The sequence below is a fragment of the Nipponia nippon genome, unplaced genomic scaffold (assembly GCF_047370975.1).
Source record: "Nipponia nippon isolate SJK-2023a ecotype South Korea unplaced genomic scaffold, ASM4737097v1 scaffold_8, whole genome shotgun sequence".
Classification (NCBI taxonomy): domain Eukaryota; kingdom Metazoa; phylum Chordata; class Aves; order Pelecaniformes; family Threskiornithidae; genus Nipponia; species Nipponia nippon.
In genome coordinates this window covers 49720888-49745769 of record NW_028262402.1, presented here as the reverse complement: position 1 = coordinate 49745769, position 24882 = coordinate 49720888, and the positions used below count along the sequence as shown (strand labels likewise).

The 24882-nt window shown below is 39.9% G+C and overlaps 1 protein-coding gene across 2 annotated transcripts in view; it reads left to right on the top strand.

Moving 5' to 3' along the window:
* Nucleotides 1–24882, top strand: part of ANKRD31 (ankyrin repeat domain 31) — a 70810-nt gene that overhangs the window by 7546 nt on the left and 38382 nt on the right. Inside the window, exons 5-13 of one of the 2 annotated variants that reach the window (XM_087742565.1) lie at nt 609–655; nt 1301–1395; nt 2415–2455; nt 9397–10050; nt 12926–13170; nt 13494–13621; nt 16228–16407; nt 19573–19715; nt 22158–22302. In XM_087742565.1, the coding sequence (XP_087598691.1) occupies nt 609–655; nt 1301–1395; nt 2415–2455; nt 9397–10050; nt 12926–13170; nt 13494–13621; nt 16228–16407; nt 19573–19715; nt 22158–22302 (1678 nt within the window). Of the gene's footprint in view, nt 1–608; nt 656–1300; nt 1396–2414; nt 2456–9387; nt 10051–12925; nt 13171–13490; nt 13622–16227; nt 16408–19572; nt 19716–22157; nt 22303–24882 lie in introns of both variants that reach the window. The other variant, XM_087742566.1, reaches the window with a different exon arrangement.

The following is a 24882-nucleotide window of genomic DNA, read 5'->3' as shown; positions in this document are numbered from 1 at the left end:
CTTTAACTAAAGAGTTTGAATTCGACTCCTGCTCTGACATTAGCTCTTGCCTTACCCACATGGCCTTTCCTGTGTCTGCATGTGGCAGCCCTGCCACTTAGAGCTTGCTGATGTGCAGGTCTTGTCAGCCAAGTTCCTTAATTCTGCCTTTTCCAGGGATATTGAGAGTTGTATACTAAACTTCACAGTCTCTGGAGCAGAGCCCTATCTTATTTAATGAAAAGAGGGAATTGTTACAGAAAAAGATTAAAACTGGGAGTTGAAATAGAAATACCTTGTGTTTTGGTCTTCTGATGTACAAAACACCTGAAGTTTAAAGCGATCATATCCTACTTGCATAGGTATGTTTTCCTTCTGGGTGAGTGTTGTCTTTCATTTTGTGATTGTGATTTATTTTTCAACATTTTTCTCAAATAGCACAAATAAAAAAAAAAAATTAAGTGGAATGGCTTTTGTATCTTATTAGTAATGTATGTAAAGATTGGATCTAAAAATTCTGTTTCCCAACTCAATTACAGAAAGAGGAAAATAAGCATGTAAAAAAAGCTGAGAAAATTAATAATGAAGTACTTTGTTTACTAACTTCTTAATTTTTTTTTGTCGTTCAGATACCTCAAGAGGCATACGCATCTGATCAGTCTCAGTCTCTACTGCAGTGAGTATAATCCGTCACACAGGAATTCCAGTCAGGCATACTGTAATTAAACAATTCCATTATACCTCCATTTGTATGTTATTTTAGTCTGTGTTCTATTGTGAAGCAGTTTTATTGTTTGCTTAGTGAAGGATCTATATTTGTGTCAGAGGTAATTCTGTGTCCAGTATGGGTCAAACTGTACCTGTATTTGTTTTTTTGATGATATTACCTTTAATGGTATAAGGGCATAAGCAACAGGAATGACAGTAAACTACTCAGGGAAAACCATTAGGCAAATAAACAAAAATTTGTAGTAAATATTACTAGACTTTTTGTTCTCAGAAGCTATGGAAAGTTTTCAGTAGAAGATGGGTTTATTACAGAAATACAGAAAGAAGTAATAAAAAATAGGAAGGGTCTTTTTTTCACTTAGAGAATGAATGTACAGACATAGCTAGCTCCACTTAGGAAATTTGGAAGTCTTAGTTACTACATGTCCTTGTAAAGAGAAGTGTGCCTCTAAAATAATTGCAGTTGTTTCCACAAATAATTGTAAGTACAGAACTGCATAAATAAACTCAAAGTACTGTAGAAATTTTCTTTAGCTGAACAGATTACAATTCTTTCTGAATAAGAACTTTTTATTGTATTATTTAATTCTAGGGATTGGATAAAGTGTCCATCACTTACTGAAAATATTTCTAAGCCTGGTTTTTCACTAGATGCTGCAGTAGAGGGACAGCAAAATAATTCTGTAGGTATGTTGTATTTTGTACAAAACTGAAAGTTGCTCTAGCTGTGGCAGAATAATCTGAGAAGCTGAAGATGAGTATCCATGTAGGTTTATTTAGAATCTGAGTGTAATGTGGCCTTTACAACAGTTGTTTAGTTTTCATTTTTAGTTGTCATCGGCTACAAGTTATGTTTTTGTAAGCATTCTGTTAGGATTATTTGAAGAAATAACTGTTTTCCCAAGCCAGTGGTATATTTCCAGCTGAAAATTATGTCATTGCTGTGGAATTTTCTGACAAGAGTTGAAGGCCATATGGTACTCAAGTGCCATATGGGTCTGTAAGGTAAGCATAGATGTAACAGTCATTGAGGGTTCCTACATGCTTCTTACTAACATGTCCAAGAATCAAAGGCATCTGTAAGAAAGGAGAAACAAAAATGCTACTGGTCATTCCCCAGATCTGTCTGTCACCTGCTGCTACTTCAGTTGTACTTCTGTTCCTCTGTGCTCCCATCAGTGCAGGGTTGCCTCATCTGTTTTGCTGTCTCCCTGTTTTGAGTTATTTTTTGCTAGCCCAATAGAAAACCATTCACTTTATTTCTGATTAGGAAATTCCCAGGGAGTACCATGGATGTCAAAACACGGTGATGGGAGCAGGGGCGTTGGGACCAGCCCTTTTCAGAGGCAGTAAATTATTGGATTGGTTTAGGTGTATTGTCTTAATTGCATGTAATTACAGAGGGCAGGGGATAGGTCTCATCCTGTGGAATGGGCGGCAATTCTGTCTGCTGGTAGTCTGGAAACACAGGCCTCTAAATCACAGTAAAGAAATGTGACATAATAGCCCCGGAATATAATTTGGTGACTAACAGAGCCTAACTACAAACCTTATTGTCAGTTCAACTTAGAGAGCATGACAGTAGTAATTTTTAAGGTTTGAAACTTCAGCCTTAATCAGGAATTGAGGCCATTTTATTAGAGATGATGAGAACTTTCAGAAATGGAAAGTACAACTGAAATATTTGTTTACTCTCCTAAATCTAGATATCAAATTGAATGGATTTCAGAAAGATTCAGAAGGAAAGGTTAGTGTATTTTTACAACTGAATGTGTATAAAATATCATTTAATTTAATTAGCATTAGAGAATATTTTACTGAAAAATACCTGTTTCTTTCATTTTAAAAAGGAGGCACGTAGCTGTGTATCATAACTGACACTGGGCGCATTGGGTGAAAACAACTTAAGAGCTAACCTTTATTTTCTGCTTTTTGGGTAGGAACTGCAGTTATTAAGCTTGTAGGGCACAAGGGTAGAAGCATAGCAGTAACAATGAAGTAGGAAAGACATCACCATGGTGCAGAATCTGTAAGGGCTGTTACTTAAGGTAAAGTAATAAAGACTTTTAGTAGCTTAAAACAGGTTTTCCACCAATGAAAGTTATGGGAGAAGCATTAGGAAGGTCTTTGAGGAGGAACAGAGTATCTGTAACTGTCCTTCTGTTTGGGAGTAATGACTTACTTGTGGCCAAAAATAGATTAGTACCAGTCTCTTTGATTCATCTCTTTGGTAATCCTAAAGCTGCTCATGAGTGACACGTTTCACTGCTGATGAGGTAAAAGTGAGGGAATAGCTTTGGAGCTACCTTTTCCCCCCATTTGTCAGCTCCTTTCTCAGTGATACTGAATCGGGGATGGTTCCATTCCAGTGTGAGCCTATCTGCTTGGGTGTTGCTAGGAACTACCCGTTTTCTTTGCCATGTGTTTCTGCTGCTTCCTTTGGGCCAATACTAGCTCTTGTTTGACCTTCAGCATGAAGTAAGTTTTGGGGAAAGACTGTCAGATACTGTTCAGTTTTTTTTAGTTGGCTTAGTTTTCAGCCAGGTTGTCTATTCAGGCCAGCTCCCCAGAAGATTAGATAAGTGCCAGTGCAGCACAAGAGAGGATGTGGAAATGCACAGCTGGAGGCAAGCTGAAGGGCAGGGACTGTACCAACACTAATTTAGGTAAGCTTAATGCAATCTGAATGTTATGAGTGTAGCTCACAAATAATACTGATTATTTTAGTAATTATCTGCTTGCAAGCACTGCTTTTGCACGTAAAAGAAAGAAAACCTTGGAGGGAAGAAGGATCTCCCTGACAGCTTCCAGAAGACACAGTGGCAAAAATTCAACAATATATCCATGTGAATCATCCAACCCAGAAATATCTTGAGCAAGAGTTGAAGGTTCTGCAACCACTGACATTAACAGCTAGTGGTCAGATGTTCCCTTGATTCCTCTCCACTTCCCCTCTCTGCTTTTCCCTTCCAGCACTCCCTCCATTCTTGGTTTGTAGTCAGTGAAGTGCGAGCAGCAGAAAAGGACTTGAGCAGATTTCTCTCCAGTTAGCAGAGGAAGTGCTGGCAGCATGTCATGAAGGGGTTCTTGGCCTTTGCCTCTGTATCATCTGTCTGTATGCTATCGTCTGCTACCTCTGCATTGTCACCTCCTTCTGCTACCTCTCTGAGGCACAATGCCCTCTTTGTGCCTTTGACTTCTAGTCTTAGTTCATCCCTGACCAGTCCATTGCTTTCAGGCCTATGTATGCTGGACAGAGAAACTGTCATTGAAATTTGCTGTGTTGCTGTTTCTGCATCAAAAAGTAACTGCTCTTACCAACTTCTGTTACAATGTCATGGACAGTTTTGAGGATTTCTAGAGCACTAGTGACATCAACTGCATGGGTCCTAGAGAAACGAGAGGATCTTACTGGGTACATGTAATGCTTGCTGCCATCTGCAGCTTCTTAGGAAACTTCACATCAACTTACAGCAGGGCATCAGTTCCAGTATTCCTTCTCTGACATTCCAATGTGGACCAATTTACAGCAATATGCAATGTAATTATCTGCTGAAATAACCTGCTTAATGCAGAAACCATAGCATTGTGACTGTTCCATCTAGTCCTATAGATTTGTACCTGTAAATAAAAAGTTACAATTCTATATAAATAATTTTTACTTTCCTTTTTTTCAGGGAGCCTGATTAAGGTTAATGTTGGGGAAAAAACAGTACTCGCTAAAATTCACCAAAGACAAATTTGAGACCAGTATGGCAAGTTGTTCATGCAAATACAGTTAATTACATGGTCAAGTATTCCTTGTCTCAGAACAAAGGAAAGAAATGAAATCCCCTAGGCTATTCATTTTTGAAAAATATACAACTACCAATATACAACTATAATACCAAATTTATTAAATGAAACATTGTCATTGTACAGAATTAGTTAAATAGAAAAAAAATTGAAATGTCTTGAAACAAAGATTACCTATAATTAATAGCCTCTGGAGAATAGGCAGATTGAGTGCATTGAGAATATCTCCAGAGAGGATATTTTAGGAGCCTGGAGTAAGAAGGTTGGGATTAATCAGTGAATTATACTTTTTGCATATTGGGTGATGTTGGCACTGGCGAGGTCTGAGTGCTGCAGGAAAACCTCATGTGAGAGGAACCAATGGCCATCACAAGCTTCCGTGTACTGATTTGAAGAAAGGGCAGGACAGGCATCTTGACAACTATCAGGGAGTCACCGGACATGTTAGTTTTGTGTATCTATTCCTGAAAATAGAAGAGAAGTTCATTAATTAACGTAATCTCTGCATAGAAATCCTGCCACCATAAAATGAGTCTTGCTGGGTTTTCTTGATTTCGATGATGTAGCAGCTCTGATTTCTGTTGTGGTTAGTCTGTTAATAGTGCGGCCAATACTGTTCAACATCTTCATTAATGGCCAGAAAAATGGAACAGAATGCACCCTCAGCAAGTTGGTACCCTCCCAGATGGTACTGGGAGGAGTGAGCAATGCACCAGATAGTTGTGTTGCCATTCAGAGGGACCTGGACAGGTTGGAGAACTGAGCAGAGAGGAATCTCACAAAGTTCAACAAGGGGAAGTCCAAAGTCCTGCATCTGGGGAGGAGCAACCTCAGGCACCAGTACCTGCTGGGGACCAGCTGGCTGAAAAGTAGCTCTGAAGAGAAGGACCTGGGGATCCTGGTGAACAATAAGCTGGCCACGAGCTTGATACACTCTTGAGGCAAAGAAGGTGAACAATGTCCTGGGCTGCATTAGGAAGAGGGTTGCCAGCAAGTCAAGGGAGGTGATCCTTTACTCAGAACTGGTAAGACCACCTCTAGAATACTGTGTCCGGTTCTGGGTCCTCAGTACAAGAAAGATACAGACACACTGGAGTGAGTCCAGCACAGGGCCACAAAGAATTATCTTTGGATAAAAGGACTAAAGGACTGGTGCATCTGGTTCTGTAAGGCCTTTGACATGGTCCCCCACAACATCCTTCTGTCTAAATTGGAGAGAGGTGGATTTGATGAATGGACTGGTCGGTGGATGAGGAATTGGCTGGATGTTTGCATCCAGAGAGTAGTGGTCAACAGCTCAATGTCTGGATGGAAATGAGTGATGAGTGGTGTCCCTCAGGGGTCTGTATTGGGACCAGTACTGTTTAATATCTTCATCAATGACATAGACAGTGGGATCAAGTGCACCCTCAGCAACTTTGCAGGCAACACAAAGCTGAGTGGTGTGGTTGACACGCCTGAGGGAACAGGATGGATGTCCAGGGGGAGCTGGACAAGCTTGAGAAGTGGGCCCATGTGAACCTCATGAGGTTCAACAAGGCCAAGTGCAAGGTCCTGCACTGGGTCAGGGCAACCTCCAGTATCAACACAGGCTGGGGGATGAAGAAACTGAGAGCAGCCCTGCGGAGAAGGACTTGTACAGTACTCACTGGTGGAGGAAAAGCTGGACATGAGCCGACAATGTGCACTCGCAGCCCAGAAAGCCAACTGTATCCTGGGCTGCATCAAAAGCAGCGTGGCCAGCAGGTCGAGGGAGGTGATTCTGCCCCTCTACTCTGCTCTGTGAGACCCCACCTGGAGCACTGCGTCCAGCTCTGGGGCCCTCAGTACAGTATGATCTTTCGTATGAGGACAGGCTGAGAGAGCTAGGACTGTTCAGCCTGGAGAAGATAAGGCTTGGGGGGATCTTACCAATGTGTATGAACACTTGACAGGAAGGAATGAAGATGAGGGAGCCAGACTTCTCAGTAGTGCCCACTGATAGGACAAGAGGAAAGCAACACAAATTAAAAGAAAAGAAATCCCATTTGAACACAAAAAACCACTTTTAAACTGTGAGGGTGGTCAGGCAGTGGAACAAGTTGCCTAGAGAGGTTGTGCATTCTCCATCTGTGGAGATACTCAGAACCTGACAGGACATGGTCCTGGGCAACTTGCTGTAGCTGACACTGCTTGAGCAGCAAGGTTGGACTAGATGATCTCAAGATGTCCCTTCCAACCTCAACTGTTCTGTGATTCTCTGTCCTCATGTCCCAGTATATTGCAGTAATCTTCAGCTCCGTATTCTCACAAAAGCTGGTAGTGTTGATCCTTCCGAAGCCTTAACTCTTAGTGGTTCTCTTACATGTATGTATTGAAAGGCTGAACTTCTCTGCTGTTGTTTGACTCAGAGCTAGCAGATACAGGAGTCCACTTACATTTCCACTCCACCCTTATTACTTATGCTTCAGTATTAGTCAGTCCAGTTTTATCTTGTAACGTTTGCAAGCCACAGTCTGTGACACCAAATAGCCACCAATTTCTTGATAATTGTTCTCAAACACATGGAAAAAAAATCCTTGCATGTCAAGATTCACCAAGATGATGTGAATGCACTGCCATCTGCAGGAAGTGACAGGCCAGATTTAAGCTTGCTCCTGTAGTGCACAGGGAGAGGTGGACATCTAAGGCTTGGCGAAGCCTGGCTCGCTCACTGGCCTTTGGTGCAGTGAGTTTATTAATGCACAGTTTTTATATCCACGGTCAAGTAAGTTGTTGTTTTTAGATGAGACCTCTGCTTGACTTCCTGTTCATCTGCTTCCTCTGGTGCGAGGTTCTGAATCAGCTGAGGCTGGAGTTGACCGTGGCCATGCTCAGCTGTTACCCAGTGTGTGCTTACTGGGTAAGATCAGGAGACAAGAGATTCTGGGCTGATGCTAGAAGGTCAGCAGGATTTGTGCCTGGATTAAGAAGCACCTTGATTTGGATTTGTACCAGGAATAATTGAGATGTGAAGATAGTGGATTTAAATCAAGGCTTTCAAAGTAGTGTGCTCATGCTTAGTGGAAGAGATTGACAGATGCCACGAGATGGTTGGCATTCAAACCCTAAACAGAATTAACAGCCTTATGCCAAAGAGATACCTTTTTCTCTTTGACATTCTTACATAGGAACCCATTTTTTAAATAAGTTGCTTGAAGCATAGATGTTCTGGTGGAGGATGGACCCCAACCTGCATTTACCACAATGTTGATACTTTACTGCTGAGCTACCTACTGAGGGGGAATCCTGCTCCTCCTTTGAGTGAAATTTATGTGTGTTTAGACCATATTTACCAGACTGGGGTCCACAGGAGGGAGAACTCCCTGTTTTGGTTCAGTTCCCAGCTGGCTCAGCCTTCCTACTTCAGCAGCTCCTCTGTTCCTTTTCAACAATTGAAGGTACAGGGACCTTAGGTACTGGGGCTTTAAATGTCTTTATGGATGAGTGGCAGCTGAGGATGGGTTTTAGGGAGGGAAAGCTCTGACTTTTATTGTGTTCTGCAGATTTTAATTACTTGTAGAGCAAGTCCCACAGGATTTTTTGGTTTTAGGATCTTGCAAAATTAGTAATTTATGCCTGCCTGATCCTTCTTCATTAATATAAATGTAAGTTTCACCATTCCTTCAACAAATGCCCCAAGCCTTTTTCTTAGGAAATTTGTAATATACATACATGCTGTTTATACCACAGTTCTTCAAGTACAGAAAGTTACGCCAGTGGTTTTTTTTCCCGATTGTTTAAAGTCTGCACAAATTAGAGAAGTGGTCTAAAAATAAAATGTAATTCAATACAGCAAAGTAAGAAGTAGTCAGTACTTAAAAAGGAACAGTTAGCTACACAGGTGCAAGATAGGAAACAGCAGACTGGGGAATAATTTTTCAACAAAGAATCAGGGACTTATAATGGCTTACAAACTGAATGAGAGTCAATGCCGTAAGATTTCTGCCCTTTTTGGTTTTTTGTGTGTGAGCTTTATCAAAATTATGTTACCAGTGGTTAAAGGGTTCTTGCGCTGCCCACTATTGCCACTTGCTGGCAGCAAGAGTCTAAAAATGGATTGAAAGAGATGTTCTTAAGATCTAGTATTACTAAGCAACAGCACTATTATATACAAATGTTCTATAGAAAAAATATGTTTGAGGTCTGCTGAGTCATCTGATTTTCTCCTGCAGAAGCACTTGAAGCAGAGATAGGGAAAAAAATGAAAAAGCTATTAATTGGTGTAAAAATGGGTGCATCTGTTGAAAGGAGCTCAAAGTGATGAGAAAAGCAGTAGCAGTATTACTTTTCCAAGAACAGTTATGGTTTTGTGGTTCTGTACTCAGCGAGGAAACTCAAATGTGCAGCCTCCAAACATACTCCTAAGGTTTTGAACTGAAGCTTATTAGGCACAAATGCTCCATACCTGTGTGGGATCCACATAAACACATAATCAAAACTCATATATTGTGTTTTACTAACTATGTTTTTTATGTTATTGCGAATATGTTCACTTTCATTATTTCTGGGTGACAGAAATTTTTAATGCCTTTCTTTTAAAGCCCTTTAACACCCTCAGGTCATTGGCAATGGCATAGTATCTTTGACTTTATAACAGAGTTAGTCACTTTTACTCTGGATTTTCACTGCTAGGGAAGTCAACAGCTGAAATGCTCTACTTTTGAAACTGAGACCTCAGTCTAACCCTTGTTAAGAAATTGCGCAAGTTCTTAGGGAAGGCTTTAAGTCTTGTAGCTTATGCAAAAAATGCAAATAAAAAACATGTATATATATGGATGACTTCTAAAGTGAATGTTAATTACATGCTTTTTAGAAAGAATTGTTCCATTCCTTTTTGTAAACTTTTTTTTTTTTAATGTTTAGATTTCACAGAAATTAAGTAATGAAGATCTCTCTCCAGAAATAAGCCTCTATCTAGATGCCCTTATGGAGGATATAATAAGGGTTCCAAAGGAACAGATACCACAAGATATATTTCCATGTGTTTTAGAAGATTGCCAGAGAACCTGCATGACTATTATTGACACAGATAACAGAGTAAAAGAACGTTCCCCTAATAATAACACAGATCTATCACTGACATCCCCAGGGAAGATTTTCATGGAAGCATTCACTGAACAGAGCATAGAGACTGGTGAATTTGAAATCAGTGATTTGTTGAGATTCCTTGGTGATTCTGAGAGTCTTAAAATGATAAGCCCATTGCCTGACAAGTTAGAGTGTCAGGGTCATGCCTTTTCCATTGATCCATCAGCAGATGAGAGCAGTGATGCCCTGCCAGTACAGCTTGTGACAGCTCTGGATGCCTTGTCAGGATCTGTAGTACAACCTGTCACTCCTGTAGTGCCAAATGAGGGACAGCATAACACCGAGGGAGAGCAGTTACATTCAGAACCCACTATTCCCCAGTTAGATGGTGACTGTACACAAATAACAAACGTGATTGAACCTCAACTTGCTACAATTCAGGTGGAAGAAATAAAAGCCTTAACAGGATCTTACATGCAGAGGACAACAAATGAGCAAGTATATACACAGTTTAATTAGTATTTGAAAATTTATGTTTATCATAAAATGTTTTATAGAATAGCCAAATTACTTGGAGATGTGAATCTTAGTAAAGAATAAACTGGCATCAATAATTTACATGTTTAATACATTTCAATTGTTTTTGGTTTAGAAGTCCAGTAGTGTCTTTCTGTTTTGATATATCCATGTTATGAAAATGGCTGAGCTTGCTGCGAAGGGAAATCCTAGTAAAGTTAATTCAGTGACTCATGTGGAAATCTAGAATCAGCATGGGAGTTTCAAAAACTCCTGGCCCCCCTGTACATCTTCTATGTCTCGCATTCTCTCCAAGGAAGGTTCCAAAACACTATTCTGCTATTTCATTGTAGCACACTGGCATATACCAGCCAGTTCCAACTCTAGGTTCCTACCCCATCCGGTTCTGGTTTTTCTCCAGACTACTGTGCTGTTTTCTGCTATCATAGTTCTCACCACTGTAGCATACAAATTCTTTGCAAGTATTACTAAAGAAATTATAGCTATGTCTTTCCTGTAGGCTAGAAAGATTACTTATGGGGATTTTTTACACGTATATTTAGAAATGCATTTATTTTGTTTAGTTCTGCCTATGTGAGACTTACTGAAAAAATTGAGGCATGTTTTTATGTTTGTGTCCTCCCCTGAAGAAGCCAGTATGTATGGGTACAACATGTGATCCTTTTTTCTGTTTTCTTCTCTTACCCTGCGCTGTTCCCTCCACAGTGTTATGTCCTGTGCTGTAAAGGTGATCTGGAATAAGTCATTTGGGTTAACAACACGAATGCAAAAATCCAGAGAGGAACATGAAGGGAAAGCAATGCTGTAGTCTCTTCCTGTTTAGATTATAATATGGGAGAGAGAAGGACACATAGGAGGTGTATGTTTATGCTGTAGAGTGTAGTAGACATCACTTGTAAACCTGGAATCAGATTCTCTGCTCTGTTTTGTCTTTCAGTAATCTGGAGCTGCAAATCAATGATCAGCCACATATAACTAGCTATTTAAGGTGTTTTTACAGTCACTTTGCTTCTCCACAATGGCATAAAGCATTCAAAGACTATGAGTTAATTCCATCTTTTGCTGGTAGTATTAACTGAATATAACAGAACGTAATAAAATGTGCCACAAAGGTAGCTAATTTCAAGGTGCTGAAAGGTCTCTAGGCTAATAAACAACTTAGAAAGCTCTTTCAGTGAAGTGCTGATTTCTGAAATTTGTAGCACAGCTGTGTGAAGCTTAATGTATAGATTTACTCAATATTGTAGTTAAGATTGTGAAGCAGGGTCCTGTGGGAGTGGGGACCTATAACCTCTTGTCAATTAATAATTGATTTTAGCTTTTTTTGTGCCTCCATCTGCTGCTCTTGAAGGCAGAAAGTAGGGAGGCAATTTGATGAGGAAAAAATCCCAGGTAATTTTTTTAGTAACTGTTGTGTTCTAACAGTATATTGCTCACCTTGGTCTTTTCTCATCTTTGTTTCTTCGGAGTATCCTTGTTGTGGTGAAACAAGTACCCAAAAGACGAGAGCCTGTACTGTCCTGTAGATGCAATCAGGGTGCTGGATAGCCCATTTATTTTAATACATTGTACCTTATAAAGCAAGTGGGTTTTTTTTTTTCTTCGAAATGTTTTCTTCTTCTTCTGTAACCCTTCTCCCATAGCAGATGTGATGCCATGGAAAATACTGCATAGATAGTTTTGTAAACTGAAATATTTGGTTTTCCCCAACGGCTGTGTTAACATGCATCATCTCTTGACCCAGAGGGATCACTTCTAGGAATGCAGTTCACCTCTTCAGTAGCCTCTCTGCTGAATATGTCAATTAAAAAAATTAGTCAACAAATCCTCCATTTCCATCTGTGTCCCAGGAAAGGACTAACAAGTTCTCCCACATCACTGTGAAAGAATTTGTATGCATGTGTGCTGAGGGCGTGTCCTAAGAGTTTTCAGCATTAGTCAAGTGTGTAATAAGCTAATGAGTACCCAGGCTTCAGCAACTTGAGTGGTACTCAGCAGCACATCACACTCAGTTGACTAAAACAGTGAATACACTCAAGTAACTCAAATTAACTCGCATGTGACAACATATCTTTAGGGTGGGATTTCTCTCCCTTACTGTTAGAGATGAGCCTCTGGTAGACACCAATCGCTTAGGTTCCCCTTTGCACAACTTAGGACGAGGTGAATCACCATCATCTCTGAAAGCAGCTCTTCCTCTTCACCAGTGGTAGGGGTAATGAGAATGCCCAGTGTCATCTAGATGCCTGGCTTTTAGAAAACTGAAGGTAAGTCAGGTGAATCTCGTCTGTGGTGGCTGTCGCTCAGGGATGGTATGTCTTTAGAAATAACTTCTCAGCTGGGAGTTACTGAACCTTACGTGAAACATGGTTCTTGATCTTGTGCACATTTCTAGGCTTGTGCAAGAGTGAGGTAAGATGGGCTAGCTTAAGACATCTTAAACATCACTTTACGTTTTAGGAGAGGAGCTCATGTCCATCGGAAACAAATGAATCTATTAAGTCATTTCATATGTCCAACCAAACAAGTTTCAGATAGTAACAACTTCTGTTCACTGTCAGCCAGCCTAGATTCATTATTGAGGTTGTGATTCTGAGTGTCCTAATTCCTTTGGCTAATTCTTCCAGGGGCATATGGTGCGGCATACTACTTTAGGAGTGCCTCTTTATGGCAACCTCTGTCTCTCGTATCTGTGGAATTCCAGTTATTCACTTAAGCAAGCCCTCCATTATCTGTGAGCAAACATATAAGATGATGTTCTTGGAGCTCTTAGATATACAGCCCTTTTAACTGCATGCTTACCAGTTGTTTGTAATATTTTTTTTTTTTGTGACAGCCCGTGGGTGATCAGCAGAGAGAGAAAGAAGTAATTTCAGATTACTGGGGTGCCTCGTCTAGTGAAAAGCAAACTGGTGAGGGAAGTTCACATTCAGTGGAGGCGGCAGCACGTGCAGAAATAGCCCAAACAACATCAAGAAACGGCAGAGATCATGTTTCCAGTCATTGCCAAATACTAGAAGAGACTCAGCAGAGGATGTGTCACAGTGGCAGTACAACAAGAAACAAAGCTAAGGATTTTGAGTATGACAAAATCATGCATAATATTCTTAAATTCTTTTTTTAAATTAATGTAACAAATACAATGCATACAGGGTACTCATTCTTCATGTGAATGACTTTAAATGATCAAAAGGTAAATGTTTTACTTTTTATTTAAAGATTTGGAAGTTAGTTTCTCTCCTGATTTACTCTTTATTCAGTACTACCTAAGTTAGCCTATATACATGCATGCTATTACAGACTTCCTTTTAAAATCAAATGTATTCACATTCTTAGCACTACTATAAACATCGATTTATATAGAGAAGGAATATTTTATTGATTCTAAGCAAATCTCTTGTCAGTAAAATTCAGAAATCTACTTCTAAAGACAAGCAGGATCTAGAAACCAACATATGCCAAGAAATAAATCTGAATGAGGATGGAAAAGCTAAGCAGAGAAGAAGGAGCAAGAGAACTGAAAACAAACTGAGTAAGATATTCTCTGATGTTTATCATACAGATTATTTTTTTATTTGAACAACTATAGTGAATCAAATATAATTCGTAACCTTTCCAATGTATTGTGGCATGGATTTCTTTTAAAAAGATGGTATAAACATTCATTTCAATAATTAAAATTATTGATAATTTCCCTCACTTGTTTAAACCTACATATTAGCAACCTAACAGTTGACTTGTTTGCATAAACTGCTTAAGACTCATGAGAGTTTTTTCAGGATGCAATTTTTATCACAGTGTTATATATGAAAAAATTATGGTGTATTCTGAAGAGCAGAAGAAAAATGTTTTTGTGCAGAGTGAAAATGTAGATCCTGATATACGTTTGTATATCCTTCTATAATCTAGTATTCTGTTTGCAACATCATTCTGAGGGTGGTGCCATCCCCAAGAATTGACCTATACAAAACAGTTCATTCTGTCTTGAATGCCTGCTGTTGTTATCCTGTCTGTTTTAAATATAGCATTATAGGGCCTTCACTACCACAGTCATGGAGCACTCTTTGAAGTATTTTTCCTTGCAGTGTGCTTTGTCAGAGAGAAAGATTGCTGTTTTTCATCCTTTGAAGATGCATGCAGAGAAATTCTTTGCCTCGCAGAGGAAGTGTGTAGGAGAACACAGAGTTTCCTCACTTCAGTGCTCACTCCAGCATCTTTAAGATTGGGATCTTAAGAAGTTTTCTTTTTTGTTTAAGCCCACTCAGTCTGGATTTATCTGTGCACCTGCAATCATTTAAACAGCTTATGAAGTTTGGAAGTATTTGAACTCTAACGACTACATCATAGATCTTAGAAAATATGAATAATTCTACCTCCAATTAACAAACTTTCTCTTTTGCAGGGTTTTAGTTATTCCCAGTGGAAGCACCGTTTTTATGAGATTTACAGTTGTATGACTAACTGCTCATTTATTTTAAATTGACTTACTAGTTTCCACTCAAAAACCAAGCTGTTGTTTTTTTAGCATGATTTCTGCAGAAAGAGTTGCGCTGCCTATAGAGGTAGCTTCGTGTTCATCCAATCTAGCAAGTTTACCTCCCTTTTGCATCAGATCTAATAACCAAGAGTCTATGAGTCATCTTAGTTTGGTAATTCACTGAAAAAATAGCCCCATGAAAAGTTCTGGTTTGGATCAGCAAGCATCACTTGTTTCGCACAAGGTCAGACAGAAGGAAGGTGCTAGGGAAGGCACGGTAGAAGTGACAGGAAATAGGTCCTCTTGAAGTAACAAGTTAAATTGGGTTAAGCGTAACATAAACCGGTGCCTTGTTCTGTGTATGTCTGTGCAGTTTAATCCCTCCTGAACTGCTTGGCTAGCTTAGGCCAGCTTTGATTAGGGCCTGCAGTATCTTAAATGATTAAGATCTTGCAAGGCTGGACAGGTAGAGGAGAGGGACTGTCCATGTGTTCAGCTGAGGGAAGGTCCAGGGTAAACCCATATCTGTTAGATTCTAAAAATCTACATAGAGTCAAGAATTTAAGAAGGCTGGGAATTAGTCTGAGCTTACAGTATATCACCATGCACAAAATAGCGGAGACATCAGGCTTTGTGAGCTACAGCTCTAGGAGAACTATGTGTTTTAAGGTCATACCTAAAATGTCTATTTCTGGCACCCAGGCGGAGTTCTAAGGCCAGTGAGCCACATCTGCTACAGCTTGTGGAGAGGAGCAGTGTATATAGCCTGCTGTCCCAAGGTTTTTCATTAGTAGATCAATTAATGGCCTAGGCCATGCATTGTGCTTTCATGCAGGCAATCCTCCTGTCCTTTCTTTCCTCCCTTTTTTCTTCCCTCCCTGTTTTTTAGGCAGTAACCAGCATGCTCTTCTCCACTGTATGAGGGGATGCTGGGATGGCACTGCTGCTGTCGTACAGAACAGCTCATCTATGTACTGGAAATGATTTCATCCAAGCTGAAAACTGTAATGAGTACATAATGGGAGATAGCATTTGTTTTGTAAAACAATAAACTAAAAATTAAAAATAGTATCTTTTACATTTAGGAAGCAACTGCTCACCTTTCATTCATTGCAGAAATGGCTGAGCTGGTTGTGAAGTAATGGGGAAAAGTAATCTGAGGGAGCTAATCTCAGTCACTATCCTAGTGTAGATACTCCTTGCTCATGAAGCAGAGGTTTTAAAACATAAATGAGTACAAAAGAACTGCTGATAAATTTGACTTTTAAGAAAAGAGAAATTATTGAATAACTGACTAGCTATTGAAATGCTTGTTTTGTAATGAATTGCAACCTAGAATAGCAGTTTTATCATCCAGTGGGGAATAAAGCACTTTGCAAAAATGTCACTAAAAAGGAAAAAGTCTAAACTTAACACACTTTTACAAAGGCATATTCCTGTGTGTTGAATTTCGTTGGAGTTTTGTTATGGAATTCGGTATGGCATCTTTTATTGAATAGTAGTATTATTGGTAGTGTGTTTTTTGAGATATTAATTTCTACTAGATAGCATGAGCATTTTTTTCTCCAGAAAGCTTATTTACTAACTGTAATGCAAAGTGAAGCCAAAGTAAGAGAGGAAAGATATTTTCTGTTCATCTGGTCTTTCACATTATTTTTCAGGACGAGAGGCCTTTGGTAGGAATTCTGTAAATCGCGTTTGCCCCATTTCACTTTCAACAATCAGCAGGATGAATATTTATGGTGAGACCTTACTGCACAGAGCTGTTGCTCATCAAGATGTAGACCTTGTGCGTAACATAATAAAAGCTGGTGGAAATGTCAATGTTCAGGATTATGCTGGTAAGTTGCAATTGTATTAAAATACTATTTTCAAAGCAAGTATCTACCTATAGCTAATAAAAGTGCATATTATGAGTTTGTGCAGTGGACAAAACTGTAGGTTTGTGACTAGTCAGTAGGTTATTAAATTTTTATTGTTTTAACTTGGTAATTGTTCATGAGAAAATATATAGGCCGATGTATAAAAGTAGATTAAAAAAGAAAATTTTGCGGAAAAAGTAAGCACTTAAAACATTACAGTACTGCAATTAAGTTTACTTAGCCTTAATTCATCAATCCTGTGCATGCTTATCACAAAACAATCTCTTAATTAAATAATCAACATAATGTTTTTTAAAGATTTTTTTTTGGTCCATTTCAGTGTCCAGCTTGAGACACCAAGATTTAGGTTTTCCAGTTTAATATTTCAGGGACTCTGATTTTGCCCCTTGCATGTTAAAGGAAGTTGTAGCTTCATAATTTAGCACTGCTTTGATTTTGTAAAGTTGTGAGTGCTTGGTGTTTTGCATTTTTACTTCATCCTGGGCACCAAAAAAGAAGAATGACAAATAGTGGCCAGCTGTGAACATTTTGATTGAAGCAATTCACCTTATCCAGCTTCATGTGTGATACTCTGTGTCAATGACATTGCCACACCCTAAAGTATCGATTGTTTCAAATGTAAGACTGTTGTTCCTTATTTTGCAGTTCCCTGTCTCATGCATTACATTCTGACAAACTTCCATAACAAAAGAGAAAATGGTTTCACAGATGGCTGGCTCATTTGGTAGAAAACTTTGATTTATTCTTAGAGTGTTTCCATCCTGTGCAGTGGCTAGGATTTCGCAACTGTTCTGTGAGAACAAAAAAAATGTGTTCTGCGGTTAAAGGCTATTGCATAAAGCAGGCATATAACAGACCAAAATTAAGGTAGAAATTCTCTGTCTTCTGGAATATATTGAGAGATGGATTAGGTCAGCAGCAAATTTCGGACTGTTACAGCATAGGACTCTGGCATTTGAGCTAACAGAGTTGATTTGCAGTGTGTGTTAACTTGTGCTAGAGGTAGATAAGAAAATATTTTGTTGGGTTTCAGAGCCACCTGCTGACAACAGAGAAACGATAGTGTGGGTTCAGCTGCAGCCCTCTGTGGTCAAGCATACTAAAGTGCATGGGTTCTAGTTTTTGGCTGCAGCTGCTTCCTTTTTCTACCTTTGCATGTTTTGTCAGGCCACTGTTTCTTCATCCCCCAGACTCTGGCTGCTATTTCTCTCTGCAAAAGGAGCACAACTGCACAAAATGTGTTTTAGTTGAACTCCTTGAAGAGATGAGAGGCTGACCTGTCCCTACTTCTTTCTTTTTTAGTGAAGGGAGTGTAATCAGAAACAGGTGGAGTTGCCACACCTGTGCCATTTTGAAATGCGCTTTCATCTCACTCTTTTTTGGAGTAATTGTTCTGATTATTATATTCTGCCTCTGTGCCTTTTCTCTTCCTTTAAAGCCCTCCACCAGTGATTATCCATGTCTTAGCCTAGTATTTTTCCTTACTCCCGTGCCACAGTACTCTGCTTCAGTACCTTACTGAGTTCTTGGGTTCTTTTGTGTAGTTTTTTTTTTTTTTCCTCCTTTTTATTTCCTGGTCATCAGCACACAGGATATGGATGGCATGGTGGAGGTACTGGCTGTGCTCTCAGTTTGAATCTTGATTCACAGCGCCTTGAGGGAGCTGAAAAAGCGTTGCAAAGAAACTTGTGTTTCTCCTTAGTCTGAAGCATGCGCAGTGTCCTTGGACAATCATGTTGCTAAACTCTAATGATTATCAATTGAACATGTTGCAGGTTCAGTTTTTCAGGGGGTTATTAGTATAGAGGATACTTTTTACTGAGGGAGAAATAGGTACTTTCCCCTAAGTGAACCTTTTTTATCCTCCCCTTAGCAGATTTCAAGCTTTTGCTCCAGAATATGGAGTTACTAGAATTTCTTAATGAAATAGGCTCTATAAAATGCAAGTTAAATGTTTTACAGATAATACTGTTAAAAACCATTCATCTTGAAGCACTGTCAACATCAGGCAAAGTAGTTAAAACTTAGTATAGTTTCAAGCATTCAGGAACAAAGCTTAATAGCACAAGATTTTTGGACAACCTGATGCAACATCCTGTGCCCATAATAAACCCAATTCTGTATAAATATACAATATTCTGGGTTGGTTGGTGTATAAGAGAGCCTCAAGAGTTTCTCTTTCCAATGAAATTAAAATAATTTTTCTTAATGGGAGCAGAACACTCTTAATAAACCTAATTCACATCTTAATTCACATATTTAATATGTGAATTAGCCCTAGACAACCTTCTGATAATGGGAGATGGTTGAAGAGTAAGGCTATCCATCAAAATGGTCTTCTGGAGGGCATGCTGGTTTGAGAGCTGGAAGATATGAAGTGGAAGATCCTCTGTCTTTTTCCCTTACTTTTCTCACCCTACAAAAAACAACTGTCACATAATGAATGTTTAAGGAGCTGATGCAAGGCTATGCTAAACCCAGTTCAAAGACTTACATTCCATCTTTGATTTTTCCTCAGTACCTCCTTCATGGAGTAGAATTGTTCTGTGGGTCATGAAGCTCATATCTTGGTTTATTCCATATAGCTGGGAACGGATATGGGATTTTAGTAAGGATTTTTCATTGCTTTCTTTGCAAACTCAAAACGTTCTTGGGTAGTCTTAAAAACCATTTTTGTTTCACAATAAAGACTCCGGGTCTTTCCTTTGTCTCTTCTTTCTTACTTACCCTCTTCAGCATGGCTATGTAAATAAAAGAGTGTCATGAAAAATCATCCTCTTCTTAAAATAGCATATACGTTTTATGCAGGAGAAATTACTAAGATGTGGCTGGTATAATTTTTATTTTCTTCTTTCATAACAGAACTACCAAATCTAAAACTAATATTGTTAGAGCAACACCTCTTTCTTCAGTAAGTCCAAATTTTGACAAAAGAATGAGATCTCCCAACCCTTGTGACTTTTTCATAAACATTTCTTCATACAACTTATTGTAAAATGCATCAGTGTTCACCTTTTCAGTATACTTTCTGAAATATTTATCAAATAGACAACCTAAAACTGACATAAATTTTTTATAAGTTATTTCACCCAAATGTGAAATATGGGTTTTTCGTTTTCATAGGCTGGACTGCACTACATAGAGCAAGTGTGGAAGGCTCTTATAGGATAGCAAATGAGCTTTTGAAAGCAGGAGCTGATGTTAATGCTAGAGGAAATGAACAAATAACACCTTTGCAAGATGCAGTTAAAGAAGGCCATTATAAGGTATATTGCAAATTGAACACAAATTACGCTTTAGGAATAGAAATGATTGTTGTTGGGTCCTGAAGTTCACATAATTTTTTTTACCTGTGTTTGATCTTTTCGGATTATGGGTAAATTCAGGAGCTTGCAAGTCCTTTCTGCCCAATTTCAGTTCAAACCATTCCATGCGTTACAAGATTTGTCCAAAAGCAGAAATTGATTGTTTTTCTAACTGTTTGGGACAATGGCTGAAGTACTGAGGAATAGATTGCTACTGTTTAATACTACTTTTTTCGCTTATTTTATAATCACCTTGTAGAATAATCTATGACCTGAGCAGTCTTCTGGAGATTTAATGACTTTTTTCATGATTTAGTAAATGTGCATGTTTGGTGTGCAACCACAGCCATGCACATACATTTTTTGTGTATTAACACATAGCGTGGAGAATTATGAAGACATGGCTTTATATTTTGTATGATCTTAAACAGAAAGTCAACTGAATAGTCAATGTGAATTAATTATAAGGTTTATTGACAAATGCTGTGGTTTCGTAAGCCTCTGTCTGAATTGTGGATCCTCTTTCAGTCTGGCAGTGGTTGCCTCCACCTGTCTGTTTCTGCATGTTCCTAGGGTGGCCCAGATTTGTGTCAGAGTTCTGCATCTCCCTTTTACCTACTTGCTGTTTCTTTCTCTAGAAGTGCACATACAATGGCTAATATTTATTCATTTCCAAGATTTTTAAAATTTTTTGTGGGGTGTAATAATTTTTGTCCCTAAACATTTCCTCTCTTTCTGGTTCATAACTGAGATAAGACTTAATCTGTTTCTCCCCAAGTCTCCCTGAAGCAAAGAGGAAGGGTGGGCTTTTGGTTAATAATTTTCTCTGAAACTTGAGAGCCCCAAGCTTGATTTTCAGCTTGTGGATCACAGACTTTTGTGGGTTCATGAAATACTGCTGAGTTCTGTGAAAGTACCTAAGACACCGTGTCCATGGTTATGCATGAAGGACTCTGCATCTCCGCAAGTAATGTTTAGGGTCAGCAACTTGAATGATATTAGAAGAACACTGATCTCTGCCAGGTCACTTGGGGCACACCAACATCATTCAACACAGAGCTGTGTTAAAGTTAGGTGAGCTGGTATATCCACAGGGAATGGTACTACATGGTGGTGCTGTATTTACTCAGGAGCAGTATAGTTGTATTACTGCAGTGGTCTGTCAGTCTTAATTTGTGTTGCTTCTGACTAGCAACACAATAGTGATAGTGATTCAGTAACGTGACTTTTGGTAACATGATATTTGGAGCTGTTTCTTTCAAAGTTACCTTCTCTGTGGGAAGTTATTATTGTAGATCGGAAACACACCTTTTGACTGCTTTATCCCTTTATGCACCTGCAATATGGCAACTTTAATTTCTTATTTCAGAAAAATGGTAAGTATGTGAAAGACTTCCTAATAGTACAGTGAAGGGGGAGAGCATACAAATGTGATGTGTAGCTAAAGATCTCACCAAGGAAGAAGAGTTCTCAACATTACTTGTTGAAAAAATCCATAGATTTGGGACAACTTGTGAAACCCAAGAGGGTTTTTGCTGTGGATCAAACCCTTTTTTATTTGCTCTGTTGTTAGGAGAAAGTATGAATTGATAAAACTTCACTAGCAATTTTCTCGGTAGAAATCTGGTTAGAAGTAATGAGGGACTTTAAATGCATGGGTGAAGGATGTGAGTCAAGCTCAGTCTGAAATGATAACACAGGCTGAAGAGAGAAAGGCAGAGGTACAAGTAAAACCACACTAGTGCTGGAATAAGATTGCAGGGTTACCCACAGAAAGGAAATCGTCAGATTGTAGATTTCCAATGGCTTAAAAAAGCATTCTGCAAAGGTATGGAACATTTTGCTAAAGTGATAATTTCTTGAGTAACAACAGAATCAAATTTAATATTTGTACAGAAATCATGGTGTTGGTAAGACCATCTGAGTGGGTTTCATTTCACCAGATGTATGTTGTACATCTGAAATAGCTGTCAAAGCTTCCCTTTGCAGTCACAAGAGTCGCAACAGACCACCTAGAGTGCAATTTATTTTCTCCTGAAGTAGATAGATATCCTAAATAGATACCCTGACCCATACCCGAAAATCAACTGTTATTTTCCACCAATTAAGAGCTGTGGGGGGATGAATCCTACCCTGTATTTTGGGAGACCTTGGCTTAATGGCATCAGGTTAATAACTGGAATGAATTTATAAAAATGAAAATAATAAGACTATAGGATAATGATACATCTAGGGGAATACTTGGGGTATATTAATTAGAACAGAGAGGGATTATTTGTCATAGACCTTAGATTTGGTTTTAGTTGCTCATGTTGTTGAGTACCTGAGAGAGAAGCCTGTATAAGGAAGGAGTATGGAAAATACTGTCAGAAAAGAAACAATCTGAAAAACTTACTTTTCTAGATGGCAGAGTTATTACTTTGGTATGGAGCTGATCCCTTATTAAAAAATGAGATGGGAAGGTGTGCGTTAGAAGAAGCTTCTGACCCGTCTATGAGGAAACTGCTTAAAAGCTATGTAGCAAAATCCAGAAGAGGTTCAGTATCAGGTAGGAGAGAATTATTCTGACATATCATCACCACTAAATGGAGAAATTCAGAACTTCTATTGCACTATATTTCCTTAATTACTGCTAGTAATTCCATGGGCCTCACTGTCTGATGCCTGAGTACCAGGGAGCACTCCTTATCCAGCACAGTTGCTGTACATTGGCAAAGTATAAAAGATAATGATGTCCAGCTTTTTCTTGGGCTGGAGCTACCTCTAAATTTGAAATGAAGATGTGAAGCACAATAGTTGTTGCCTACCTAAATGTAAGATGGGCCATGACTGGACTTGCTGATGGTTGAGGTATGGCTTAGAGCTAGGGACCTTATTGCAGCCTTTCCGTACTTAAAGGGGCCTTATAAGAAAGATGAGGACAAACTTTTTAGCAGGGCCTGTTGCAATGGGACAAGGGGTAATGGTTTTAAACTAAAAGAGATTCAGACTAGATATAAGGAAGAAATTTATGATGAAGGCCAAGGCCACAACTGCAGCTGAACTTGGCAAGGGACGCAAAGAATAATAAGAAGGGCTGCTATAGGTATGTCAGCTAGAAAAGGCAGGTCAAAGAAAGTGTACCCCCCCCCCCCAATGAACACGACTGGCAAACAGTGGACGAGGGGAAGGCTGAGGTACTCAACAACTTTTTTGCCTCAGTCTTCACCAGCAGTCTCTCTTCCCACACCTCTCAAGTGGATGGACCACAAGACAAGGACTAGGGGAATGAACTCCCTCCCACTGTAAGTGAAGATCGGATTTGCAACCACCTGAGGAACCTGAACATACATAAGCCTGTGGGACCTGACGAGATGCATCGCAGAGTCCTGAAGGAATTGGCTCATGTAGTCACCAAGCCACTCTCTGTGATATTTGAAAAGTCATAGCAGTGAGGTGAAGTCCCTGGTGACTGAAACAAGTGACATATTCCACCCATTTTTAAAAAGTATAGAAAGGAGAACCCTGGGAGCTACTGACCTGTCAGCCTCACCTCTGTGCCTGGGAAGATCATGGAACAGATCCTCCCAGAAGCTAAGCTAAAGCACATGGAGGACAGGAAGGTGATTCGAGACAATCAGTGTGGCTTCACCAAGGGCAAGTCTTGCCTGACCAACTATGCCTGACCTTGGCCTTCTGTGACGGAGTGACTACATCAGTGGACACGGGAAGAGCTATGGATGTCATCTATCTGGACTTCTGTAAGGCCTTTGACATGGTCCCCCACAACATCCGTCTCTCTAAATTGGAGGGAGATGGATTTGATGGATGGACTGGTTGGTGGATGAGGAATTGGCTGGATGCTCGCATCCAGAGAGTAGTGGTCAACGGCTCAATGTCCAGATGGAGATGAGTGATGAGTAGTGTCCTCAGGATTCCATACTGGGACCAGTACTGTTTAATATCTTCATCAATGACATAGACAGTGGGATCAAGTGCACCCTCAGCAACTTTGCAGGCAACACCAAGCTGAGTGGTGTGGCTGACACGCCTGAGGGACAGGATGCCATTCAGAGGGATGTGGGCAAGCTTGAGAAGTGGGCCCATGTGAACCTCATGAGGTTCAACAAGGCCAAGTGCAAGGTCCTGCACCTGGGTCAGGGGAACCCCCGGTATCAACACAGGCTGGGGGATGAAGAAACTGAGAGCAGCCCTGCGGAGAAGGACTTGGGGGTACTGGTGGATGAAAAGCTGGACATGAGCCGACAATGTGCACTCGCAGCCCAGAAAGCCAACTGTATCCTGGGCTGCATCAAAAGCAGCGTGGCCAGCAGGTCGAGGGAGGTGATTCTGCCCCTCTACTCTGCTCTGGTGAGACCCCACCTGGAGCACTGCGTCCAGCTCTGGGGCCCTCAGCACAGGAAGGACATGGACCTGTTGAGGCAGGTCCAGAGGAGGGCCACAAAAATGATCAGAGAGTTGGAACACCTCTGCTATGAGGACAGGCTGAGAGAGTTGGGGTTGTTCAGCCTGGAGAAGAGAAGGCTGCGGTGAGACCTTATTGCGGCCTTTCCATATTTCAAGGGGGCTTATAAGAAAGGTGGGACAGGCTTTTTAGTAGGGTCTGTTGCAATAGGACAAAGGGTAATGGTTTTAAACTAAAAGTGGGTAGATTCAGACTAGATATAAGGAAGATATTTTTTATGATGAGGGTGGTGAAACAGTGGAACAGGTTGCCCAGAGAGCTGGTAGATGCCCCATCCCTGGAAACATTCAAGATCAGGTTGGACGGGTCTCTGAGCAACATGCTCTAGTTGAAGATGTCCCTGCCCATTGCAGGGGGGATGGACTAGATGACCTTTAAAGGTCCCTTCCAACGCAAACCGTTCTATGATTCTGGTATTCTATAAGTTTAGAGTCAGGGCGGTAGCAGTAGTCAGGAGTTACAGGCTTCAAACATGAGTGGAAACAAGGTTAATGTTACTGTAACAGATTAGCTGACAGGGACTGCTGTATGTGGGAGGTCCCATGATCAGAGGTTAGGGCTGCAGCCACCAAAAGTCATCTAGATATTCTGACCTTTACAAAGATTGGTGGGCTAAAAATACATTCAAAACTATGGCTTGGATTAGAGTTTGGCTTTATCAGT